General features: G+C 40.1%; 1 protein-coding gene across 1 annotated transcript in view; it reads right to left on the minus strand.

Annotated features, from left to right (window-relative positions):
* The window catches only part of ARHGAP23 (Rho GTPase activating protein 23), a 1,842,805-nt gene that overhangs the window by 633,533 nt on the left and 1,186,411 nt on the right, over nucleotides 1-22,861 (minus strand). Inside the window, exon 4 of the mRNA XM_044055365.1 lies at nucleotides 9,270-9,362. Coding sequence (XP_043911300.1) covers nucleotides 9,270-9,362 — 93 coding nt within the window. The remainder of the gene's footprint in view (nucleotides 1-9,269; nucleotides 9,363-22,861) is intronic.

Genomic DNA, 22,861 nt, shown 5'->3' on the forward strand with positions numbered 1-22,861 from the left:
AGGAGATAAATCAAACTATAAACATGGTTTTGAGAAGAGGGCATGATCCGAGTAAAATACAAGAAGCCCAAAATAAAATATGGGGTGAAATAAAGGAAATAAATAGAGAAACGGGGAGCAATAGGGTATATTCAATAAACAAGAAAAATAGTTCAGATAAAGAGCACTTGGTGGACCCAATATATTATGTATCAGTTTATAATGTTAAAAGTAAAGAAATGGTAGAATTAAATGAGTATTATTGGAAATATTTAGTGCAAGATAAATTTTTGGCAAATATTCTACCAAAAAAAAACTTTTTTTTCATACACTAGGGGTAAAAATCTGAAGGATATGATAGTGCATGGTATATGTTTAGTATGCCTACCATGGAAATAACAAAAACATTATCAGTCAGGGGGACTTTAAAATGTTCTAAATGCAGTATATGTGCACATATTGTTAACACATTTTACAGTATGAATAATGTTAAATTTGAATCTAGGAGCATTTTTTCTTGTAAAAGTAAAGGGGTGATATACACTTTGAATTGTCCATGTCACCTCTATTACATAGGGGAGACGAACAGAGAGATTTGTGTTAGATTTATGGAGCATATGAGAGATATAAAAATTGTAAGGAAGATAAAGTGATTGCTTCACATTTTAAAATGTTTCACAGTAGTGATGTTAATTTGTTGCATGGCACTGTTTTAGAGCAAATAGAATGTACAGAAGTTAATGAAAATATATTAAAACAAAAGTTATTATATAAGGAAAGTATTGTATATTTTAAAATACAAGACATTCGTTCCTAAGGGCTTAAACAATTAATTTAATTGCAAAAGTGTTTGCTTTAAAATAGGAACCTATTTTTATTATTTAATTGATTCATTTTTATTTTATTTATTTTATTTTACATTTGTTGACCAGGATAGTCCGACTGGATGTATGTCCATTTTCAGCAGAGGCCCGGGGAGAAAAGCTCCAAGGGTAAGCAGATACAACATTATATAATACCAGCATTACATATTACAAACAGACTATTTACAGAGATTACATAAGTAAGCAAGTTAAACAAGTTCCACAGGTTAGAGTTAATACTGAGCGCAAGTCAGGATTAAATTAAATTACACAATAAACTGGTTAACAGATTTTTTACACATTCTAGAGAGAGTTAGCCAGGCTTGATACATTGACATAGCCAGTTAAGTGACAAATGTTGTTTGAGTTTAGTTTTAAATTGACCTAAGGTGGAAAGTAAGGTAATATCAGCTGGAAGAGAGTTCCAGGATCTACTTACAGAGTTTGCAAAGAGAGTCACCGGCTGTGTTATTAATTTTGTTAGTCTGAATTAGTAGTTTGTTAGAGGATCGAAGCAGTGTAGGATTGTTATAGGGGGTGATAATATTTTTAAGTGCAGGAGTATTGTCCGGATTATAGAGGATTTTATAGGCCATAATCAGTTGGTTATACTGGATTAGGCTGGGTAGTTCAAGCCACCCAAGCTGATTTAGATTGATGCAATGATGTGTCCTAAAAGGCAGCCCAGTGGCAAACCTGGCAATGTGGTTGTAGCAAATTGAGAGTTTGTTAAGGACAGTCTTGTTTAAATTCGAGAGTAGAGGGGATGCATACAGAAGGGTTGAAAGAAGGTGAGAGCAAGCTATGGCAATTTTAGCTGGAGGGGTTAGGAAGGCTTTTATTCTGTAAAGTGACCCTAGTTTTTTATTGATGGTTTTGATAGTTTGGTTAACATGTAGGTCGAATTTTAGATTATTGTCTATGATCACACCTAATAGTTTTGTAGAGGGGTCAGGGGAGATTATTGTGCCATCATTTGAATTTATGGTAAAGGTGAAAGCGGTAGACCTACATGTTGGTGAAAATAACAGCATTTTAGTTTTTTTGGGATTTAGGATCAGACGATGTTCAGAAAGCCAGTTTTCTGTTGTATTAAAGGTGGTCTGGGTAGATGACCATAACTCTACTGGAGATGTGGCTAAGCAAATCAGAGTAGAGTCATCAGCATATTGGATACAGCTGACTTTTGGGATGACAGTATAAAGGTCGTTAATGAAGATGGGCCCTAGTATAGAGCCTTGTGGTACTCCAAGGGTGTTAGGTAGAAGGTAAGAGAGTTTGTTCTGCCAGAGGACAGCCTGCTGTCGACCATTCAGGTAGGATTGAAACCATTGAAGGGCTCTAGTATCTAGACAGAATGTTTGCAGGGTGTGGATTAAAAGTTGGTGATCAACCATATCAAATACCTTGGAAAGATCCAGGAAGAGGGCTGAGGATATACAATTATTGTTGCGATTATGGTTTATGGTGTTGATAGCTAGGATGGCTGAAGTAGTGCTGTGAAGAGGACGGAAGCCATGCTGAGTGTCTGCCATAAGGTGATTCTGGATTAGGTGGCGCACGAGTTGTCTATGAATACATTTTTCCATAATCTTTGCAAGTGGAGAGAGTATAGCTATTGGCCTACAATTGGAGAATTAAGTAGAGCTGCCTCCTTTGTGAAGTGGGATTACATAGGATATTTTCCAGATGGTGGGAATTTTAGCTTCTACTATGGTTCGATTAATTAGTATGGAGATGGGGTAAGCAATAGCATCAGCTGATTTTTGTAGGTACTCGGCAGGGAGTTGATCAGCAGAAAGTGTAGTGGGTTTTAATTTTTTGATCAAGGTACGGATAAGTGAAGTGGTGACTGGTTGGAAGTTGAATGCGAGTAGGTTTCTAGGGGTGCTACTTTCAGGACCAGGGGAGCTAGGAGGTAGTTGGCTAGCTAGGGCTTGAATTGTCTCAGTAAAGAATTGGTTAAAACTGTCAGAAACATCTTCAGGGGTTTTATCAATAGTAGCAGCAGGGATTGGGGTTGAAGTTTGTCCAGGATGTAGTAGATTATTTAAACCTGCCCAAAACTTCTGAGGGTTATTTTGATTTACTGTTTGTAAATTACAGTAGTATTGTTTTTTGTCTTGTAAAATTGATGTTTTGGTTTCATTCCTGGATTGCCTGTATTTAATGTGATCTTGAGGGTCTTTAGAAGAATGCCATAAAGCCCATGCTTTGTTTCCAAGGGTAATTTTGAGTTTAGACTCTTTAGAAAGCCATGGCGCAGTTTTTGCCTTGGTTCTCTTTGCACGAACAGGTGCATGCAAACCAAGGATCTCAAGGAATTTGTTGTTAAAGTATGCTACTGCTTCCTCTAAGGGGAGGTGTTTTAGAATAGACCAATTACATGAGTTTAGTTCTTGTTGGAATTTGGCAGGGTCAAAGTTTTTATTGTTTCTAACCTTTCTGAGTAAGCGCTGTTGGGAATTAATGGTTTTGTGCTTAATTACATATGTGAGAAAGTGATCGCTTAGGCCATCAAGGAGGGTACCAGAGGTGTACAGTTGGGAGTGACTATTTGTGAGTACCCAGTCAAGTATGCTTTCTTTTTGGTTGGGTTTACCTATCTTGGTAGGGGTGGATATAATTTGTGTAAATGCATGCAGGTTAATATGGGTGGTTGGGGATTCTGAGGAACAAGTGCCCCAGTCTATGTTAAAGTCTCCAAGTAGTAGGGTTTCTTGGGGGTAGTGATATGATAGCCAGTGCAGGATATCTTCAAGTGTTGATATATTGTTACCTGGGGGAATGTACATACAGATGATATTAATGCATTTATTTTTATTATGTTGCAATTTGGTGGCAAGAATCTCCGAGTTATTAAGCTGAGGTGGCTGTATTACATCTATGGTGACATTCAACTCAGATTTATAGAGTACAGCTACCCCACCCCCCTTCCTCGAAGCACGATCCAGCCTGTGTATGTTGTACCCAGATGGTAACACTTCATTGTCTTTAGTGTTAGGTTTTAACCAGGTTTCAGATAAACAGAGAATCTCAGGGGAGTGGACATCCAGAAGTGCATGCAATTCATGTACCTTGTTATTAATGCTTCTAATATTGAGATGACAGGATAGGAGAGAGTTAGTTGGCCTATTAATTGTAGGTTTGTAGCTTAGATTGCAAGTAGAGGGGGTATGTGTATCTGAAGTGGGTGGGCCAGGGTTGGGGTGAATATCACCACCAAGTATTAGGTTGAGTCTATACTTGGTGATGAACTTTAGGAATTTGTTTATTAGTTTGTGGTAGTGTTTAGATCTAGATCTAATGTGCCTGGGGTTGAGATGTTGATAGACTGAACAAGATGTTGGATAGGATCTGGCACTATAAGTATGGTTGAAGGTGGAAGGATTTACAGCTGGGGTGATAGTATGGCCTTTTGGGACCTGAAATCCCGTGAGAAACTGGTTTTCATACAAGGTAAGGAGGTATGGTGCGAACAAGAGGGGTAGTAAAGAGGAGTATATCATTATCTGTGATTTAGCTAGTGAGTTAAGGAACTGTTTTACCTGGTGATGCAACACCAGAAGATAGAGTGGTGAGGTAAAGGTACTGGAAGGGGGATGGGAGAATGCCAGATGAAAGCTAATAGGTGCTATTAAAATGTAGGTAGAAGAATGGGGATGGGTGGAAATATCCCAGATGAAAGCAGATAGGATCTAGAAAGTGGGGGAGTGGCTATAGTACTATAAGTTTAGAGGTACTGGGGGTGGGACGGAATTGGGGGCAGGGAGGGGAGCAAAGAGAGCCCGAGCGTAGCAAGGGCTATTGCAGTTTACAAGATTTCCTAAGTTGTCCTAAAGCTATAAGGTAAGTATTATAGTTCTTAATGTAAGAGTCAATTTACTTAAGTTACAGGGGAAGGAGGCAAACACTCAAGTAGAAAATAAAGCCATATGGTGACCTGCTTAATTACAAAGCACTGTAAGTGAAAGCTTAACAAATGCTTTTTGTGTGCAACCTACTCTGTTTAAATGCTGAGAGAAACTGATTGCAGCCCTGTAGACACCGTTTTGTAGGGAACTGTACAGTTCAACTAGGAAAAGAGAAAAGCAGAGATTCTAGGGTAAGCATGAAGGCAACAACAGGCAGTTATTTTATAATATTACATTCAGAAAGGTTTGGTGGGGGGGTAACGTAGCATACTTCAGAATGAACTAAGATTTATAGCTAAGAAACCTAAGCAAGAGAGCAATGCAGTAAATAAACACTTGTCAGATTTTAAAGATATACCAGAAAACAAAATCAATTGTTCACAATTGTACAACTGGAAAATTGCCAGTAAACGCACTTCAGGTATAACTAGCCCAAGTTATTCAAGTCATAAAAGCACTTCTTCAATGTGTGTGAGCAATATAAACATTAAAAACACATGCAGCAAGTAGGAGCTCAGATTATACACTTTCTCTAGGTACAGGTTCAGTTTAAACTTAAATATTACCACAGAAATTCAGTAAAGTCACTAGCTACTTATAGAGCCTCTGAAAAAAAATAGAGCAGTCTGTGCGGAATCAGAATTTAGCAGCAGGTCATACAGTTACACAAAAAACTCCATACAATGAAGAAACTTACTCTGAGTCACACCAGGTCAGCCAAGGGGGGAAGAGAGAGGGAAATAGTAAGCACGTAGATTTAAAAATGATGCCTGTACTGAATTGTAGCAGTTTAACCTTTTGAGGAAAGAGGGGGGTGGGAGAAAAGAGAAGGCAGTAGGAGTGGTTACAGGGAATACCCTGATTGACTCAAGACACCACACCAGAGGTAAGTTGAAAGTAAGGGCCTAAAATCTGCACTCAGCACTGTGTTATTTGCACTCAATACTTTAATTTTAATGTTATTTGCACTCAGCACTGTAACTTCACTTATGTTTAGCAAGAAAGACAGACCAACAGTATACAATTTTGGGAATTTTTACAAGGGTTACTTGTTCAAATGTCAGGCTGTTGCAGTTTACAAGGTTTCCTAAGGTGTCCTAAAGCTATAAGGTAAGTATTTTATAGCTCTTAATGTAAGAGTCAATTTACTTAAGTTACAGGGGAAGGAGGCAAACACTCAAGTAGAATAAAAGAGCCCTATGGCTGACAAATATGGTGATCTGCTTAATTACAAAGCACTGTAAGTAAAAGCTTAACAAATGCTTTTTGTGTGCAACCTACTCTGTTTAAATGTTGAGAGAAACTGATTGCAGTCCTGTAGACACTGTTTTGTAGGGAACTGTAGAGTTCAATCTGTTTAAATACTGAGAGAAACTGATTGCAATCCTGTAGACACCGTTTTGTACGGAACTGTAGAGTTCAATCTGTTTAAATGCTGAGAGAAACTGATTGCAGGCCTGTAGACACCGTTTTGTAGGGAACTGTAGAGTTCAATCTGTTTAAATGCTGAGAGAAACACATTGCAGTCCTGTAGACACCGTTTTGTAGGGAACTGTAGAGTTCAATCTGAGTCACACCAGGTCAGCCAAGGGGGGAAGACAGAGGGAAATCCTAAGCACCTAGATTTGAAAATTGAATGTAATCGAATGTAATTAGTACTATAATACAAAAGACAGTTTTTGTAGTCTTTTTTACTCCTTGAAGGTGGTAACACTGAGGCGCTAGAATAAACTACACTTGTTTTACTACTTGGTTTTCTTTTATAATATAAGCAAGCAGTTGGATTTATATTTCCATTTGGATCTAAGTCGTTGTGCTGGATAAGTTGTTAAATATTACTTGCTCTATTAACATAGACATGGGAGGGGAGAGTTTAAATGTTAAACTGTCCTTGCCCTTCAGATCCTGGAAAACAAACGGAGGGTGAGTTTCTAGAATAGAGCTTCAATGCAACCAGTGTATCCACCATATGAAAAACCCTTCAAAAACACAGGTTAACAAAAGTGTTGTCAATTCTTAAGTGGCTAAAGTTGTACATATTTAGCCCCTGGATATTGTAAACCATATCTGTTTTATCACACCCTAAAACTATCTCAATTTCCACAACAGTTGTCCCTGTATTAAAAATAAAAAGTGCTCATCCTAACTTTGCATGTTGACATCAACAGAAATAGATTCAGCCATATTAGCAACCATACCAAGAATCGTAATTGTTGGATAAGCAATTTTCTTCCAATAGTACTCTCCATCCCTCATCAATAACGTATTTTTCCTCTGAATAGCTTGTTCATATTTAGAATCAGCTTTACTAAACACATCGCTGAACTTTTTTTCAATGGAAGAAAATAAATCTTGAGAAATGTCTCCATGAAGTTTAACAATATCATTCACTAACTGGGCTATATGCCTTTCATTGTCTTGCACAGATAGCATTATAAATTCTATACCAGTCTTTTCAAATAATTAAATTAACACACCATACAGAATTGGTAATTTATCATTTCCAGGTGTGACGTCATATTAGGTAGATGTCCATAGACTTTAATGGAAGCCTCTTTGGGCATGCAAAGAAAGTCTATAGATGCCTCTCACATTTTCCCCTCAGTTGATGTCAGTGTTAAATCTCAGTGTCTTCAGTGTTCGGAAACCAAATTTTATGATTTTTTTTTTCATTTTAAAAGCCTGAAAACATTCTCCAATACAATGAACATGTAGATCGGCATTTTATGCATCCATACAGTGGTGTAACAGTCGTGAAAGCACAACAAAACACTAAGAATTCCAGGGGGTGGTGCTGAAACTGTTTTTTTCTTCTTGAAGGTGATTATTATTATCACCTACCTATACTTCCTTTCCCAACACCAGCAGTCATTGGCATGTTTGAAGACTACTAACTACCATGGGCCAAGCTTCCCTCAGGGAGACTCTCTAATGAACATCCCCCCCACAGATGTCCACACCAATCCCTCCCTGCCAGGACTTCAGATGCCTGAGCCCTAATCATAAAAGGCATTCATTTTTATGTGGACACATTCATTGGAAATGCTTTGAACCAATAAGAAATGAGACGTCTTCAGTCATATAACTACTGAAGTAAATGCTGAAAAACTTTACATGGGGCCAACTATACTTTACTAAAACAGGTGAGGTATTAGGATAGAGAAGCATCATTTGTGTTGTGAGATGTTCCGATTTAGTACTATATTAGATAACCTATTTATTTATTTATGCTAATTGGAATAGAGGACAGTTCAAACTAACTTGCACAGATACAAGTTGTTAAAGTTCTTATAACCAACTTTATGGTACTTAGGTACTGCATCTGTCAAATAACTGGTGACCTGTGTCTGAGTAACACTCCAGGTCAAGGAAGTCAGCATGGAGGAATAGGAGTGAGTAGCTAAGGGCTGGCTTTAACTTTCCAGAAAGGAAGAAATGCCATCACTGCTGTGGTCTTCAGACATCAGCATGGAGGAATAGGAGTGAGTAGCTAAGGGCTGGCTTTAATTTTCCAGAAAGGAAGAAATGCCATCACTGCTGTGGTCTTCAGACATCAGCATGGAGGAATAGGAGTGAGTAGCTAAGGGCTGGCTTTAATTTTCCAGAAAGGAAGAAATGCCATCACTGCTGTGGTCTTCAGACATCAGCATGGAGGAATAGGAGTGAGTAGCTAAGGGCTGGCTTTAACTTTCCAGAAAGGAAGAAATGCCATCACTGCTGTGGTCTTCAGACATCAGCATGGAGGAATAGGAGTGAGTAGCTAAGGGCTGGCTTTAATTTTCCAGAAAGGAAGAAATGCCATCACTGCTGTGGTCTTCAGACATCAGCATGGAGGAATAGGAGTGAGTAGCTAAGGGCTGGCTTTAATTTTCCAGAAAGGAAGAAATGCCATCACTGCTGTGGTCTTCAGACATCAGCATGGAGGAATAGGAGTGAGTAGCTAAGGGCTGGCTTTAACTTTCCAGAAAGGAAGAAATGCCATCACTGCTGTGGTTTTCAAACATGTCTCATGGCACTACATTATGCATACTTCATCCTTAAACATACAAGTATAAAGGACCTTGAGGGACTAAGCTGGGGGAGGGTCATGCTACAACCACCACCTCCACCTGCTCTAAGATGGCACTGATATCTCTTGGTGCTCATAAAAGATGATAGAAAAAAAGGAATCTGTGGTCAGGAGAACATTAAAATGAAAGAAAAGACGAACAAAACATTTGTGTTGCAGTAGTACTTTAGCACTACATATACAACTCTTGGACATGCATCATCCTGACCAAGCCCCCCCCCCCCCCCCCCAGTGAAGTACCTACCTGCCACATACAAAGTTCTCTTCCAACCTGTGTAGGAATCAGTTAGGTTTGAGCCCATCTAGTACAATAACCATTACAGTTTCTAGATAGATAACGCCACAAGTCATCAGCACAACATTTTCTCCTTTTAGTTGTAGTTATAAACAAAACTGGACATACATAAAACATTTACTATGCATTTAAAGAAAGAGATTTAGTACCTGTGCAAAGTCCAGCCTGGTGGGCAGGACCACCTTCTCTAACATTCTTAACAAAGATAGTATCCATTGGTTCCAGGCGGCCCTGGGACTGACCTGAAAGAAAAATACAGTGAATCAGGCTTACAAGCAGTAAATATAACACCAAGCTAATGTCTCACTTTTCAACAGCGGCTACAAATCTGAAAATAAAAGAGATGGATTACAGAAAATTATTTCTAACTCTTAAGAATACTGCAGGGATAGCAATGTTGTGATACAGATGAAAAAAAAAGATATCACACTATTATTCATTCATTTATACTTTTAATGTTCTACAGTGAATGGCTAAACCACGCACACTCTATTACAGATTCCGGAATACAAATCTAAACGTTACGCTGTAAAAGCTACAATATGATACTGATCAGTATTTCATATACGGTACACTTGATTTGGGCAATTTTTGAAGCACAGTACAGTTGCATGAGGTACTCACAAAATTTTGACCACTATGTGTCAATAGTGGTAAGGAAATCCTTCTATGTGGCTCAGTTTATAAGTAAAAGTGTGACATCCAGATCTATGGATGTCATAGTGCCACTGTACTCAGCCATCATCAGACCAATAATCGAGTACAATGCACCCTTTACATGGTACATCTCCAAGCACCTGCAACAGCTGGAGTGTCCTCAGATTTCTCATCAAAAACATACAGGGTATAACTAACATGTCATATGTGCGGACTATTTAAAAGCCTTATCCCTGCATTCAGTTTCCTACCAGTTACTGAGGGGTGATCTATGCCTGACCTACAAGGCAGTTTCTGACCCAGCCCTGTTTCATAGGTTCATAGGTGTTTACTAGGCTAATGACCACAAGGGCTTTTTAAGCCTAGCATGCATCCCAAATCTTTGATAAGTGTAACCAGGGGCTTGTGAGATTAAACATTTACAAGCTAGGGCCTGGGAGATGAAGCATTTACAGGTTGCCTCTGTCCATTAGAGACATAGGTGCCAAACCAGGGATGAATTTCCTGTTCCCCATCCAATTGTCCAGGTTGCACTTGAATTGTGTCAGGAAGGAACTCTGCCTCACATAGATGGGGAGTCTGTTCCAGAGATGGGGTAATCTCTGGGATACACATCTGTCTCTCTAGCAGGTCTCACAGTGAAGGTTTAGTCTTTAGAATGGGTAATTCTGGTGCTGTTTCGTTTGCGGATATGCAGGAGGTTCATCAGAGTGGGGTCTGACAATACCCTACATATATGTCAGTTATAGGTCACCTCTCAAAAGCCTGTAAGAGACATAATACAAGGATGGAGCCTTGAGGCGGTCTGCATAGGACATTTTACTTAAGCCCTGCATTCTTTTAGTGAGGAACCTCTGTGGACGTTCCAATTGTTGGAGATACCTGGTTAGGTACATACCAAAGGGGGCATTGTACTCAATATGTCTGATAAATGCCAAATACAGTGGAACAATGACTTCCTTGGACTAAGATGCCATACATTTGTTTAGAAGTTGTGCAACACAGAATGATTTGCTCACTACTGTAGACACGTTCATAGGTTCATATATGGTACGCTTGATTTGGGCGAAAGATGACACACAAGTCATCAGCACAACATTTTTCCCCTTGTAGTTGTAGTAATAAACAAATCTGGGCATACATAAAACATTTACTATGTAGTTAAAGAAAGAGATTTAGTACCTGTGCAAAGTCCAGCCTGGCTATCGGCCCAAGGGCCTAAGTATGCCTAGACAACAAGGTTCCCTGGCTTACGCCACCCAAGAAAGTTATTTTGCTCTGCCACAGAAGTGATCCCCAGGGTGTATTTCCTATTTCCCATCCATTCATCAAGATTTTTCTTGTAGAGTGCTAATGAGGAACTTTGCTTGACATAGATGGGTAGCTTGTTCCAGAGATTGGGAGTCTCTGGGACAGGAATCTATCCCTCCAGCATGCCTGGTTTATTGTGGTGAAAAGGTTTAGGTCCCTAGAGCATGCAGCTCAGAGGGATTGGGATTTCTTTAGGTATAGCATGTCCAACAGCTCTGGGTTTAACATAGCTTTATATATTATATTAGTCAGATATCACCTTGGAGTAGGCGATATGCTACGGAGTAAAGCTGGAGTTTTTGAGACGGTCAGTGTAGGGCATATATTTGAGGCCAGTAATCCTCTTTGTGAGGTACTTCTGTGGCCTTTCCAGCTGCTGTAGATGTCTTGTGAGGTATATTCCAAAAGGGGTATTGTACTCTATAGTGGGTCTAATGAGTGTCGATTAGAGGGGAACAATGACCTCTTTTTTCCTGGATGAGAAACCATATGAGTGTGCCACGTAGAAGGATTTCCTGACTACTGTGGCAATGTGATTTATCAAAGGAGAGACTACTGTCCACCTGGGTCCCAAGGTCTCTTATCACACATTTGGCATTAAATAGACTGCCGCCTATGTGGTAGTTCATGGGTACAGAGTTTTTACCAAAGGGGATGACAATGCACTTTTTGGCATTCAGCATGAGGCCATGGCTCTGATACCAGGCATCTGTCTCAGTGAGGATCTTCTATAGGATGTCCACATCCATTTGGGGACTTGACTATGGTTCCTAATTTGCAGTCATCTGCATACTTCATTAGCCAAAGGCCTTCTGTGTTAGCCTGTACTTCAGAGAAGTAGATACCAAACAGGAGAGGTCCCAGTCACTCAAGCTGGTAATGACTAGGTCTAGGATATTGTTGCCCTGGTGGGGGTGTAGATAAGTTGATCCAGGGCATTGGAATTTATGAATTCCAGAAAGTGTTGAGCAAAGGAGTTGGTACATGAATAGTTTTCCCAGTTAATGGTGGGGTAGTTGAAATTACCCATTATTAGGGTGGTTGGTTGAACACTAATATTTTCCAGTATATCAAGAAAAGAGGAGTGGGAATCCTGGGGCATAGTGGGGGATCTGTAGCAAGCTACAATTTGGAGTGCAGTTTTGCCCAGAGTTAGTTGCACTTGGATAACCTTGGATGCATTATGCTGAGCAACTAGCCTGGAGGTGTGGATATCCTTAATAAATATGGACACACCACCGCCTTTGGTGTTCCAGTCGAGGTTAGATGGCCAAAAAGTGTGGTACGAGTTATAGCCTGGTAATGCAGGGGTGCTCTTTGGAGCCTTGAACCTGGTCTCAGTCACTGCACAGTTATTGATGCTCTCCATTTTAAGGAGTGCCTCGAGGGAGTGCATTTTGAGATTTAGACTTCTAGCATTGAGTAGCATTACCCTCAGTTTTTCCTTACCTGTTCCTGTTACGGTGGTGAATTTGTCATTTGAACCTTGGCTAAAAAAGGTACAATAGGGGCGGCAAGAGCCTTAGCCAGTATCAGGAATCTCAAAGTTGACAGGTGCAGGCCATCTCTGGCAAAGCATCGTGGTCTGTCGACCATGTCGTCCTGGGCAGACAGACACTGGATACCCTTAGAATGACACCAGAAGCTAAGTCAATTGTTGAAATCAATCATTTTGCCCTTGCACTGATGAAAATGTTGCATATTTGCAAAACTAAATGCACAAGGGTTACCTGCTCCAAGGATCTAAATCTGATCTCTGACATGAATAGATCCAAGTCAGAGAGTCAGATATGTGTCCCATAGACTGTCCCTCCTCTGAAATAGGCTTCCTGTTCACGTGACACAGAGCCCTTCCCTGACTAAGTAAAATCTGGACAAATGGATGGGAAATTGCAAATTCATTCCTTGTGTGGTGCTCATATTCCTCATGGATAGAGGCCATTTGTAAAAAAAATGTCAAAGTCCATCTTGCTGACCCTTTTTATCTTTCCTCTAGGGATAGAAAATTGGGGAAAATCGGAGTAAAACTGGCTAGACTTGTTAAGGGCTCTTGAGCCGTTAACCTAGCAATTTCCTATGAAACTATGAACCTGTAAGAGATTGTTTAAGGTACTGTACATGTATCAAGTTTTCACACACCTTACATCTGAAGACATTTGCTTATGTTAGCCGTGAGAAGTACCAATATACAGCTCCAAAGCTGTCAGCAGTGACAAGTACCAATATACAGCTCCAAAGCAGTGACTGAATCTGCACATTCATGCAAAGAATTCACAGCCACAGTGTGCATGCATAAGCCATAATTTTATGTCACAAGACCTCCAGAAAAAAAGCTGAAGAGAAATATTACTAAATAAAAGGTACTTGTGTACAACATAAGTAGAAAGAGGTCACTCCCTACTATTAATCAGCAGTAAGAATGTTGTGCTCGCTGAAAGTTAGCATACCAGTGTAGCACTTTAAACAAACCCCTTGATATGTCTAGCATGACAGCTTTCAAAGGGGACTTGATTCACAGTGTCAAAGAACATCTACCTTGTGGTTCCCATTAGCCATTACAATTTCGTCAAAACAAAAGGCTAACGTTCCATATCATCCTAGTGAGGGGAACATGGCTATGGTAAAAGCAAGGGTATCATGGCAAAAGGTTAATTCTTCATACTCTCCTGGTGGGGAAACACAGATCTAAATAAGGGAAATTTCACCATTGAACAACTTCATATATAACAGCATATTTCTCTGTGAAAAATACAATTCACAAAAAAAAAACCTTATGTGTTTACCATAACAATATCAGTTGTAGGAATGGGGCCATCCTCCATAACTCATACCCTAACAAGTGAAATGCCTGTAGCTCCTGATCCATGGATAATGCCAGCTTCAAAAATCTGTACTGCTATCCTGCAAAGGTGGCATGATGTGCTGTCCTGTTTCTGTACCAAACGATTGCAGATTTGTCAATGTTTATCTGATGCATTCAAAAAGATAAAACTGTTTTGAATACTGAGTGCCAGGAGTTCTGCTTTAATTCTTTTAGGCTGATGTGCACACTATCTTTCACAGTAGACCACGTCCCCTGAACTAACAAATTATTGAAAGAAGCATTCTGAGCATGATGCAAGGTACATGAAGAAGGATATGGACATGTATACATTTAAGTGCACTACAACATCCATTAATTTCCTTCACCAGTGATGTGATTTTAAGGACATCCAATAGATCTGATCCCTAACTACAACAGCTGCAAAGGTAAAAACTCTCCTCACACGTGCCTTGGCATCATGTGTCATGAGGATGGATGGCTGAAACATGGTCCACAAATGCCAGCAATGTCTCTGAGGATTGTCTGGACTCAGCAGCTATGCAAATAATAAGGACAGTATTTCAGAAACGCATTGCCTATGATAACTTTTAACTTGGGTTCATAAGTGCTCCAAAAACTAAAATGCTCATTTTAGCTCTGAAATTCAATCATTCCATTTTAGAGAGCGTCAGAAAGTGAATGACAATCTCTACACTCATTCTCTGATAGCTATAATGACCAAGGCTAATCCTTTCGTGGAAACTTTCTCTGAATCTAAGCTGCCTTTTCCCAAACAACATCAAATGGATGGCTAAGACAGACAGAGTCAGATGAGAGGGTTGACAAGTTGGGTGAAGGAAGTTAAGTCATACTAAGCAGTGGTACCCAGTGAATCGTTTAGCATTCTCTAACATACATAAAGAGGAAAACAGTAGCCCCCAAAGTTTTCTCAGGTGTAGACTGTGTCTTTACTCTTTAGTTCTTCTCTTCTTTACCATAAAATTTAGAGTTCTGAGTCAGCAACTTACAAGAAGAGGTCTTGGGTACAACAGTCTTACTGAAAAATATAAAAGTCTTACCCTTAACAGCAAAAGATGCTGCAGATGCGGGTGAAAAATCTTTGATGTCACATGCAAATAATAGTGCAGTCCCCCTCAGACCTAGCAATGCCCTTCAGCCCACTAATTTTAGCAGCTAAGCACTGTGGGTGTAAGCTAAAAGTTGCTAAAATAGTGCAGACCCCCTCAGACCTAGCAATGCCCTTCAGCCCACTGATTTTAGCAGTTAAGCACAGTGGGTTTAAGCTGAATGGTGCCAATCCTGCTAAATCAGCTACATTCTTTATTACTGGGTTTCATTCCTTAATTTTTAACTAGAGACTCCTTAAGCAAGTTACTTAAAAAATAAGCAAAGCGATTCCCGGTCTTTATACCTAGCTGATTTAACTGGTTAATCAAACAAACCAATCAATCAGTATCACTGCTGCTTAGCTAAACAAGGCAATGCAATACCCCAAAATTTCTCATCTTGAACACAATATTTTCTGGATAAGGTTTCCCTTTAAACTAGGTCTCCTTATTTTTGGTGACAAAAGCTACATTTCTCATTAAGAAGAAAAGTACATTGCTGATTAAGTCTAGAAGAAATGTTGGTAATTTTTGTGACTTCAGAATCTACATTAGTTACACTGTTTCTCGAAGAAGGGAAATTAGTCATCTGTGTCTAGCTGGTACCTGACAGTGGATATAACAACATTTAAAGCTTTAGTAGTCAGGACCTGCAGTAGTGGTGCTGTGGTAGCATTGTCGCCTCACAGTAAAACGCTGTCCGGTTCGATTCTCAGCTAGAACATCTTCTGCGTGGAGACATGCGTGAATGGGCATGCTTTCGTTGAAGGTTGTGCGTCAGGCCTGGCAAGCCAGTACATAAAAATCAACTGCCGATCATTAGCGGACTGGAGTTCCGCTGTGGCGACCCCTAACCGGGAAAAGCCAAAAGACACAAACACAAGTCATACCATTAGACTGATGCTTTTTTCTTACTAAAACATTCAGACAGAATCTTTACCCAGCAAAAGTCTAAGATGACAAAGTTTAGGGCTTTAATTACATTTTCAGTTCTGACAACCAATGACAATATCTGTGAACATTAAAGCCCTTAGGAATAACCACAGGTTGTACAAAATACAATATGCTACATTAATGCCAAGATTTCATTTAAGGAAGGCTTAACCAGCATACCAACAAGTCTTGTCTAGCGTTGCTCTTGAAAATTTATAAAATATTTTTCCCTGGGCATCTGAGCAATCAATCATTCAAAATGTTCAGACATTTAAGTCATCCTCCAAGGAAATATAACATTTTACTGTCAGACTCAACCTTAGACCAATCCAATTCAGAATCACTGTGTCTTGTAACTTTCGGGGAAAAAACTCTTCGCTTTAAGCTTATATATTTAAAAAAAATGATTCTAAGTAAATCTGGATTAGCTTGGAATAAAATGTCAGCAGTTTTTCTATTGTCAAACTTCCACGAGAGAGGAGAAATTTCTCCCAGAAAACCAAGCCCCATTATTTGTTTAGAAATTGTTTTGTGCTGGAACTGTGAAAAGAATCAGCAGGTAAATCTTTCAACATTTGAAAGTTGTGTATGTTCTATTATACAATGACCCCCCCCCCCCATTAACATTCCAAAACGTGCACGCTGATTGGTACACTGAAAGCAAATCTTTCGGAATCAGGCCCATAACTATAATAACCTGGTGAAATACCTCTCTTATCCCAGCATTCTAAATGGTTAAATCATCCTTCAGAACAGTTGTAAATTACTGCTTAATACAGTAGAGAGTCGATCATCTGAATTAATTGGGAACAAGGGTAGTTCAGATAATCAAAATGTTCGGATAATCAAACATACATTGAACTGGATAAAAAACTTCTAAAAATCTTGTTTTTTCTGCACTCAGGGAATACACTTTTCAACCACTCAGCAAGTCCAGTGGACAATAAAGAATATTTTTCATACATAAGCAGGCTACAAGTTCAAAATACATGCACAAGCTAATTAACACGTGTAACGTTTACATATTCAGACTTTATGATTTTTTTCTACCCAAAAACTCTGGAAAATGGTTCAGATAATTGACGTTTTAGATAATAGACTCTCTACTGTACTACAAATTCTCTTTCCAGAATAGTTGCACATTACTGTCTTTAATTTCATATCTTAAACCCGTATCTGTTATATGTAAATATCTCATTTGGTTACTGAATTACCTTTGTTTTGATATTTGCCTTTTTTTTTTGTTTGTTTTAGCTGATTTTTTTAACTAGTGATTTTTACTATTCACACCTAACTGTACAAGAACATTTACATATAAAACAGTAAATACTGTTACACTGTGCTCCTAATGTCAAAGAAAATGGAGCAGATTCAAAAAAAAAAAAAAAAAAAGCAAAGGCCAGTGTTTCCAAACAATACTGAAAACGGCTTTTACTTAGAACTCTATACTCTGTTGAGTGCTGATGTTTTAACAACACTCATGTTTTGATAATATGGACAGAAATGTTACAGTTTTTAAATACTGCAGTTTCTAGAGACCATTCTGACCTTAATTTGACATAGCATAGAAACAGCAATATTTATATAACACTTAAGAAGCCTGATACAAGATATTTGCGATAATAAACAATTCATTATATGTGGCATGAGCTAAAAATGTTAAATGCAAGGAAGTGACACAGTTTGAAATGTGTGGATGATGTCTCCACTTGGCAAAACGGTTTTCTCCCTACATAAATAGCAGAAAATTAATAAATATTTTTAGCTCTGATTTTATACCAATAAAATGAAAAAAGGTTGATGTACACTATCAGCCAGAAAGTAATGTATGTTTATATCTGCTGTGAGCAATGGCACAAAAGTGCGCATCGTAATGGCTATACATCTACTATCTGTACCTGAAATCTTTGAGCAAAATTTTCCCAACTCTGAACAGAAACCTGATTCAAGTTCACCTTTGGATACATTCTGATGGTATGTAGGCCTACAAGTAAGGATTATATCTTTAGGGACAACAAATTTAGATGTTATGAACAGCACTTAGGCTGCACATTTAGATATGAAGGCAGTGGTAAAGCTGTTACACCTCCAAATTTTGAGTGCTAATTAACAATTACCAGCATTGTTTTTTTTCTCCTATTTCAACATTTTATACATTTCAAAACATCACTTTCAGTGACAAAAACACTGGTTTATAGGTTGTGTTATATGTAACACACTAAATTTATGACTATGATGTTTTCTGTATTTGACCACGTTTGACTGCAATTTCAACCAAAAGAATGATCCTTTCAAACTCTGTCATCAAGTGAAAGAAATTCTAACTGTATTAATCTTGCTTTTCACTTGCACACACACAGACAGACATGCAGATAGACACACAAGACAGACACACAGACAGACAGGCACGCACACACACAGGCACACGCGCACACACACAGGCACACGCACACACACACACAGGCACACGGGCACAGACACACACACACACACACACACACACACACACATGCACACACACACACAGGCACACACACAGGCACACACGCGCACACACACACACACACACACACACACAGGCACACACGCGCGCACACACACACACACACACATACACACACACACACACACAGGCACACGCACACACACACACACAGGCACACGCGCACACACACAAGAACACGCGCACACACACACAAGCACACGCGCACACACACACAAGCACACGCGCACACACACACAGGCACAGGCACATGCACACACACGTGCACACGCACACACACATAGTCTAGATCAACAATCTCGAGGATATTCAAGTGGGAATAGTGACCAGTTGCTTCCACAAACTTGGACTACATGACTGCTTCTCATTCCAGAACAACCATTTTTCAACTGCACATACATACACTGACTGTGATCAAGGGAAAGAAATTATTCCTAATGTAACACATTTCAACTTATTTCAAAAGCGTATACAATGCCTATGACAATCCATATCAAAGTATGCTTGAGAAAAACTAATAATTATGATCAATTGCTTTCACATAAAAACTGCATGTACCCCGAAAGAATAACTGCCCTCTGAAAGGCTCTCCCTCCAATGTGTGGTTATAATTGCCTGAAAGAAGTTTTACCTATGGTAATATATATATACATATATATATATATATATATATATATATACATATATATATATATATATATATATATATATATATAGTTTCATCTGCAGTAATATTTTATTTATCCTTTCTTAACCAGGTTAGTCTCACTACGTTAGCAACCAATTTCTAGGAGACCTGAGGTGGAAATGTATAATACTTGGGGTAATTTGGCTAGACCACAGGGGAACTTCACCTACTTTTTGGAGTTGCTAGATGACACCAGAGGGCTCATACAGCAGCAAGTAAGAGACCTACGGGAAGAAGCAGCATGGAGAAGAACATAAAAGCTATGGAGAGTTTGTAGGTGCAAAGGGAAAATTTGAAAAAAATTTATACAGAGCTTCAGAATGTAAACAAAGATTCCTGTGTGGTAGATGTTACAAAAATGAGCAGCATTCGTCTCTCTCAATGGTGAAGACATAAGCAAGTCTTTTGAAATGGTGCAAATAAGGAAATGGAGCACTAAGGACAACCATAAGGTATTCTTCAGTTACATCCGTAGCCTAAAATGTAAGACCCTGACTTGCGCCAAACTGATAGTTAATGATACTACATACACTAAGCCTGTGGATATAGCAAACCTGTTAGTCGACAGGTTCTGTGAAATCTTCACTTCAACCCCCCCCATGACATTCTTTCCACCTGTTCCCCACCTTCTATCTCTAGACAGCAGGTTGTAAATGCCCTAAGGCCAAAACCACAGCATCTATGGGACCTAATAACATCCCAGGCTGCGTTCTACATGGGCTGCATCAAGAATTAGCAACACCATTGGGTACTCTTTTTAATCATAATCTAAGCACCGGCTTCATCCCAGCTGAATGAAAAATGGCAACTATTATCCCCTTGTACAAGGGTGGTGCTTCCACTGACCCCAGGAACTACAGACCTATTAGACTGACTAGCTTTACCTGCAAAGCCATGGAGCAAATCATGATGGACCTTATCAACAAAGATACAGGTAATTTCCAAACACTTGACCCTACTCAGTTTGGATTTGTCAAAGGGAGGCCATGGCTGTTAACATGGTGAACTTCTCTGAGACAGTCACCAGAGCCACAGATGAGGGGAAAACCTGTGCATACAGCCTACCTGGACTTGACCAAGGCTTTTGACACTATTCTCCACTCAGGCATTACTGACAAACTCACCCAGCTAGATAGCAACCCTTATATCGTTAGGTGGGTCGCTAACTGGGTCACCTATAGAACCCATACAGTGAAAACAGAGGAATACACCAACAGCAGCAGACCTGTAACCAGTGGTGTTCCACAGGGATCAGTCCACAACATCAGTCTCAAAAGTACAAGCAAAAAATAAAGGTTTGTGGTTGACAAAGTTTGTTGACAACTGCAAAATGTGAGTGGCCATTGAATCCCCAAACAATGTCAACATCCTACAAGAGCGTCTTATGCAAACAAATGATTAGTGCCAAAGTCACAGCCTTAAACTCAATGCAAAAAATGCATCATCCCTTTCGGTAAGAACCATGTTCCTGCCAACTACCACATCAATAGAAACACCTTAAACATGAAATCAGTGGTGAGAGACAGTACAGTTGTGTATACTTACCATAAATGTAGATGTTCGAGTGTATTCACAGTTGCAGTCATTACATTTGGGTTATCTGCCTGCAGGTAGCCGTCAGCCAGCCTGAATACCAGAGTCTTGGGATTTCTGCGTCATATGCTGTCACTTCTTCCATGACGTCAGGTCGTCAGGGGTATAAAACATGCAGCCGACACCATTACATCAGTTTTTCTTGCCCCAGATGTCAGGTGCCCCCACAATAGGAAACAATTACATGTTTTGGAACACCCCCAGCAAAAAGTAAATACACATGATATAAAGTATGCCTAACAAAAAAAAATAGATAAAAGTAAAGAGAAGTCAGGGGGCTGGAGGGAGGGTAACCAGGACTGCAACAGTGAATACACTCAAACATCTACATTTATGTTAAGTGTACACAGCTGTACTATGTTCTTCATGTTTCACTGTTGCAGTCATCACATTTGGGTTGATTCCCAAAGCTAAGGAAGGGTGGAGGCAATTAAGGAGCATTGGGGCTAGCCATGAGGCTCTGTAAGACTGCTGTGACAAATCCAGCTTTGGATTTAGAAAAGATAGGCAAGTGGAAATGCTTGGTGAAAGTATGTACAGAGGTCCAGGTTGCAGCTTCCAGGACATTCCCGGTAGAGACTCCTCTGAGAAAAGCAGTAGAGGTAGATGCAGCCCTAGTGGAATGTGTTCTTATCCCCTGTGGGGTAGGTTTTCCATGGTGCTTGTAGCAGAAATGGATGCAATATGCTATCCATCTGGAAATGGTTTGCTTTGAAATGGCCCTCCCCTCCGCCCCTGCACAAAGCTGACTAGCAGCTGGTCAGATTTTCTGAGAGGCTTAGTCCTGTCCAGATAGAATCTAAGCTGTCTGTGCACATTCAGGGAATGCAAGATCCTTTCCCCTTTATTCTCGGGATTAGGGAAAAAGGTAGGCAAATGAATGGACTGGTTCAGAGCCACCATGGACATAAATGATGGATTAGCCCAGAGGGAAACCCTGTCCGCATGGAAGATAATGAAGGGTTCCGCTGCCATAAGGGCCTGCAGTTCAGACACTCTTCTTGCAGAAGTGATGGCTAGAAGTAAAGCTGTTTTCCAAAAAAGAAATTTCAACTTTGCTGTAGCAGCTGGTTCAAAGGGGGGGGGGGGGGGGTAAGTTTCACCAACACAAAGTTTAGGTCCCAGGCTGGAGTGGAAGCTCTCCTGGGGGGGGTCTTAAATTTTTGGCCCCTCTAAGGAATTGTTTTAGCAGTGGATGAGAGAAGAGGGGTGGCTCAGTATTGTAATGTGCTGATATGGCTGAGGCATGAATCTTAATTGACGAGAAAGATAGGCCCTCGTGGAGCATTTCTGTTAAATAATCTAGAATATGAGGTAAGCTGGGCACTGTTGTGCCCACCCTTGAGACTGGCTCCAGGAACAGTATCTTTTCCACTTTTCTGAATCAGAGTTTCTAGTACTAGGCCTCCTTGCCTCAAGAATGACATCCAGCACCTGCTTACTGAGGATTGCTAGAGGTGAGCTCAGGGGATTAGCCAGGCTGCAAGGTTCAGGGTTTGAAGCGGAGGGTGCAGAATCTGGCCCGCCTACTAAGACAGCAGGGAAGGAGTCTGAGGCAGGTGCCGTGGTTGTAGCACTGTCAGATTGCACAAAAAGGGGTACCAGTGCTGGCGTGGCCAGTCCGGTGCAATCAGAATTGTCCTTGGCTTGTCCTGTTTGATTTTTAGCAGGACCTTTGAGAGGACAGGCAGAGGGGGGAAGGCATAAACTGAGAGGCCTTCCAAGGTAAAGGACAGGGCATTCGCTTTCCAAGCTTGGCAGTGGGGAGCTCTGGTGCAGTACTTTTTCAATTGGTGGTTCTGAGGGGAGGCAAACAGGTCTACCTCTGGAGTCATTTGTTCCTCAAGAGCTGGAATACTTTGGGTTCCAGTTTCCATTTGTGTGGGTCCATGAGATTTCTGCTTAAGTCATCTGCCAGTGAATTTAGTTTGCCTGGCAGGAACTGAGCTTGTAGGTTCACTTGGCTGCTCAAGGCTGTGTTCCACAGAGCCATGGCTAGTCTGCAGAGTAGGTAGGAATGGGTTCCCCCCTGCTTGTTTATATACTACATAACTGTGGTGTTGTCTGTCTTTACCAGTAGTTGTCCTGGAAGAATAAGGGCTTTGAAGGCTGTCAGAGCAGTCTGT

Source organism: Protopterus annectens, chromosome 13.part0 (assembly GCF_019279795.1).
Source record: "Protopterus annectens isolate FY-2018-M chromosome 13.part0, PAN1.0, whole genome shotgun sequence".
Lineage (NCBI taxonomy): Eukaryota > Metazoa > Chordata > Ceratodontiformes > Protopteridae > Protopterus > Protopterus annectens.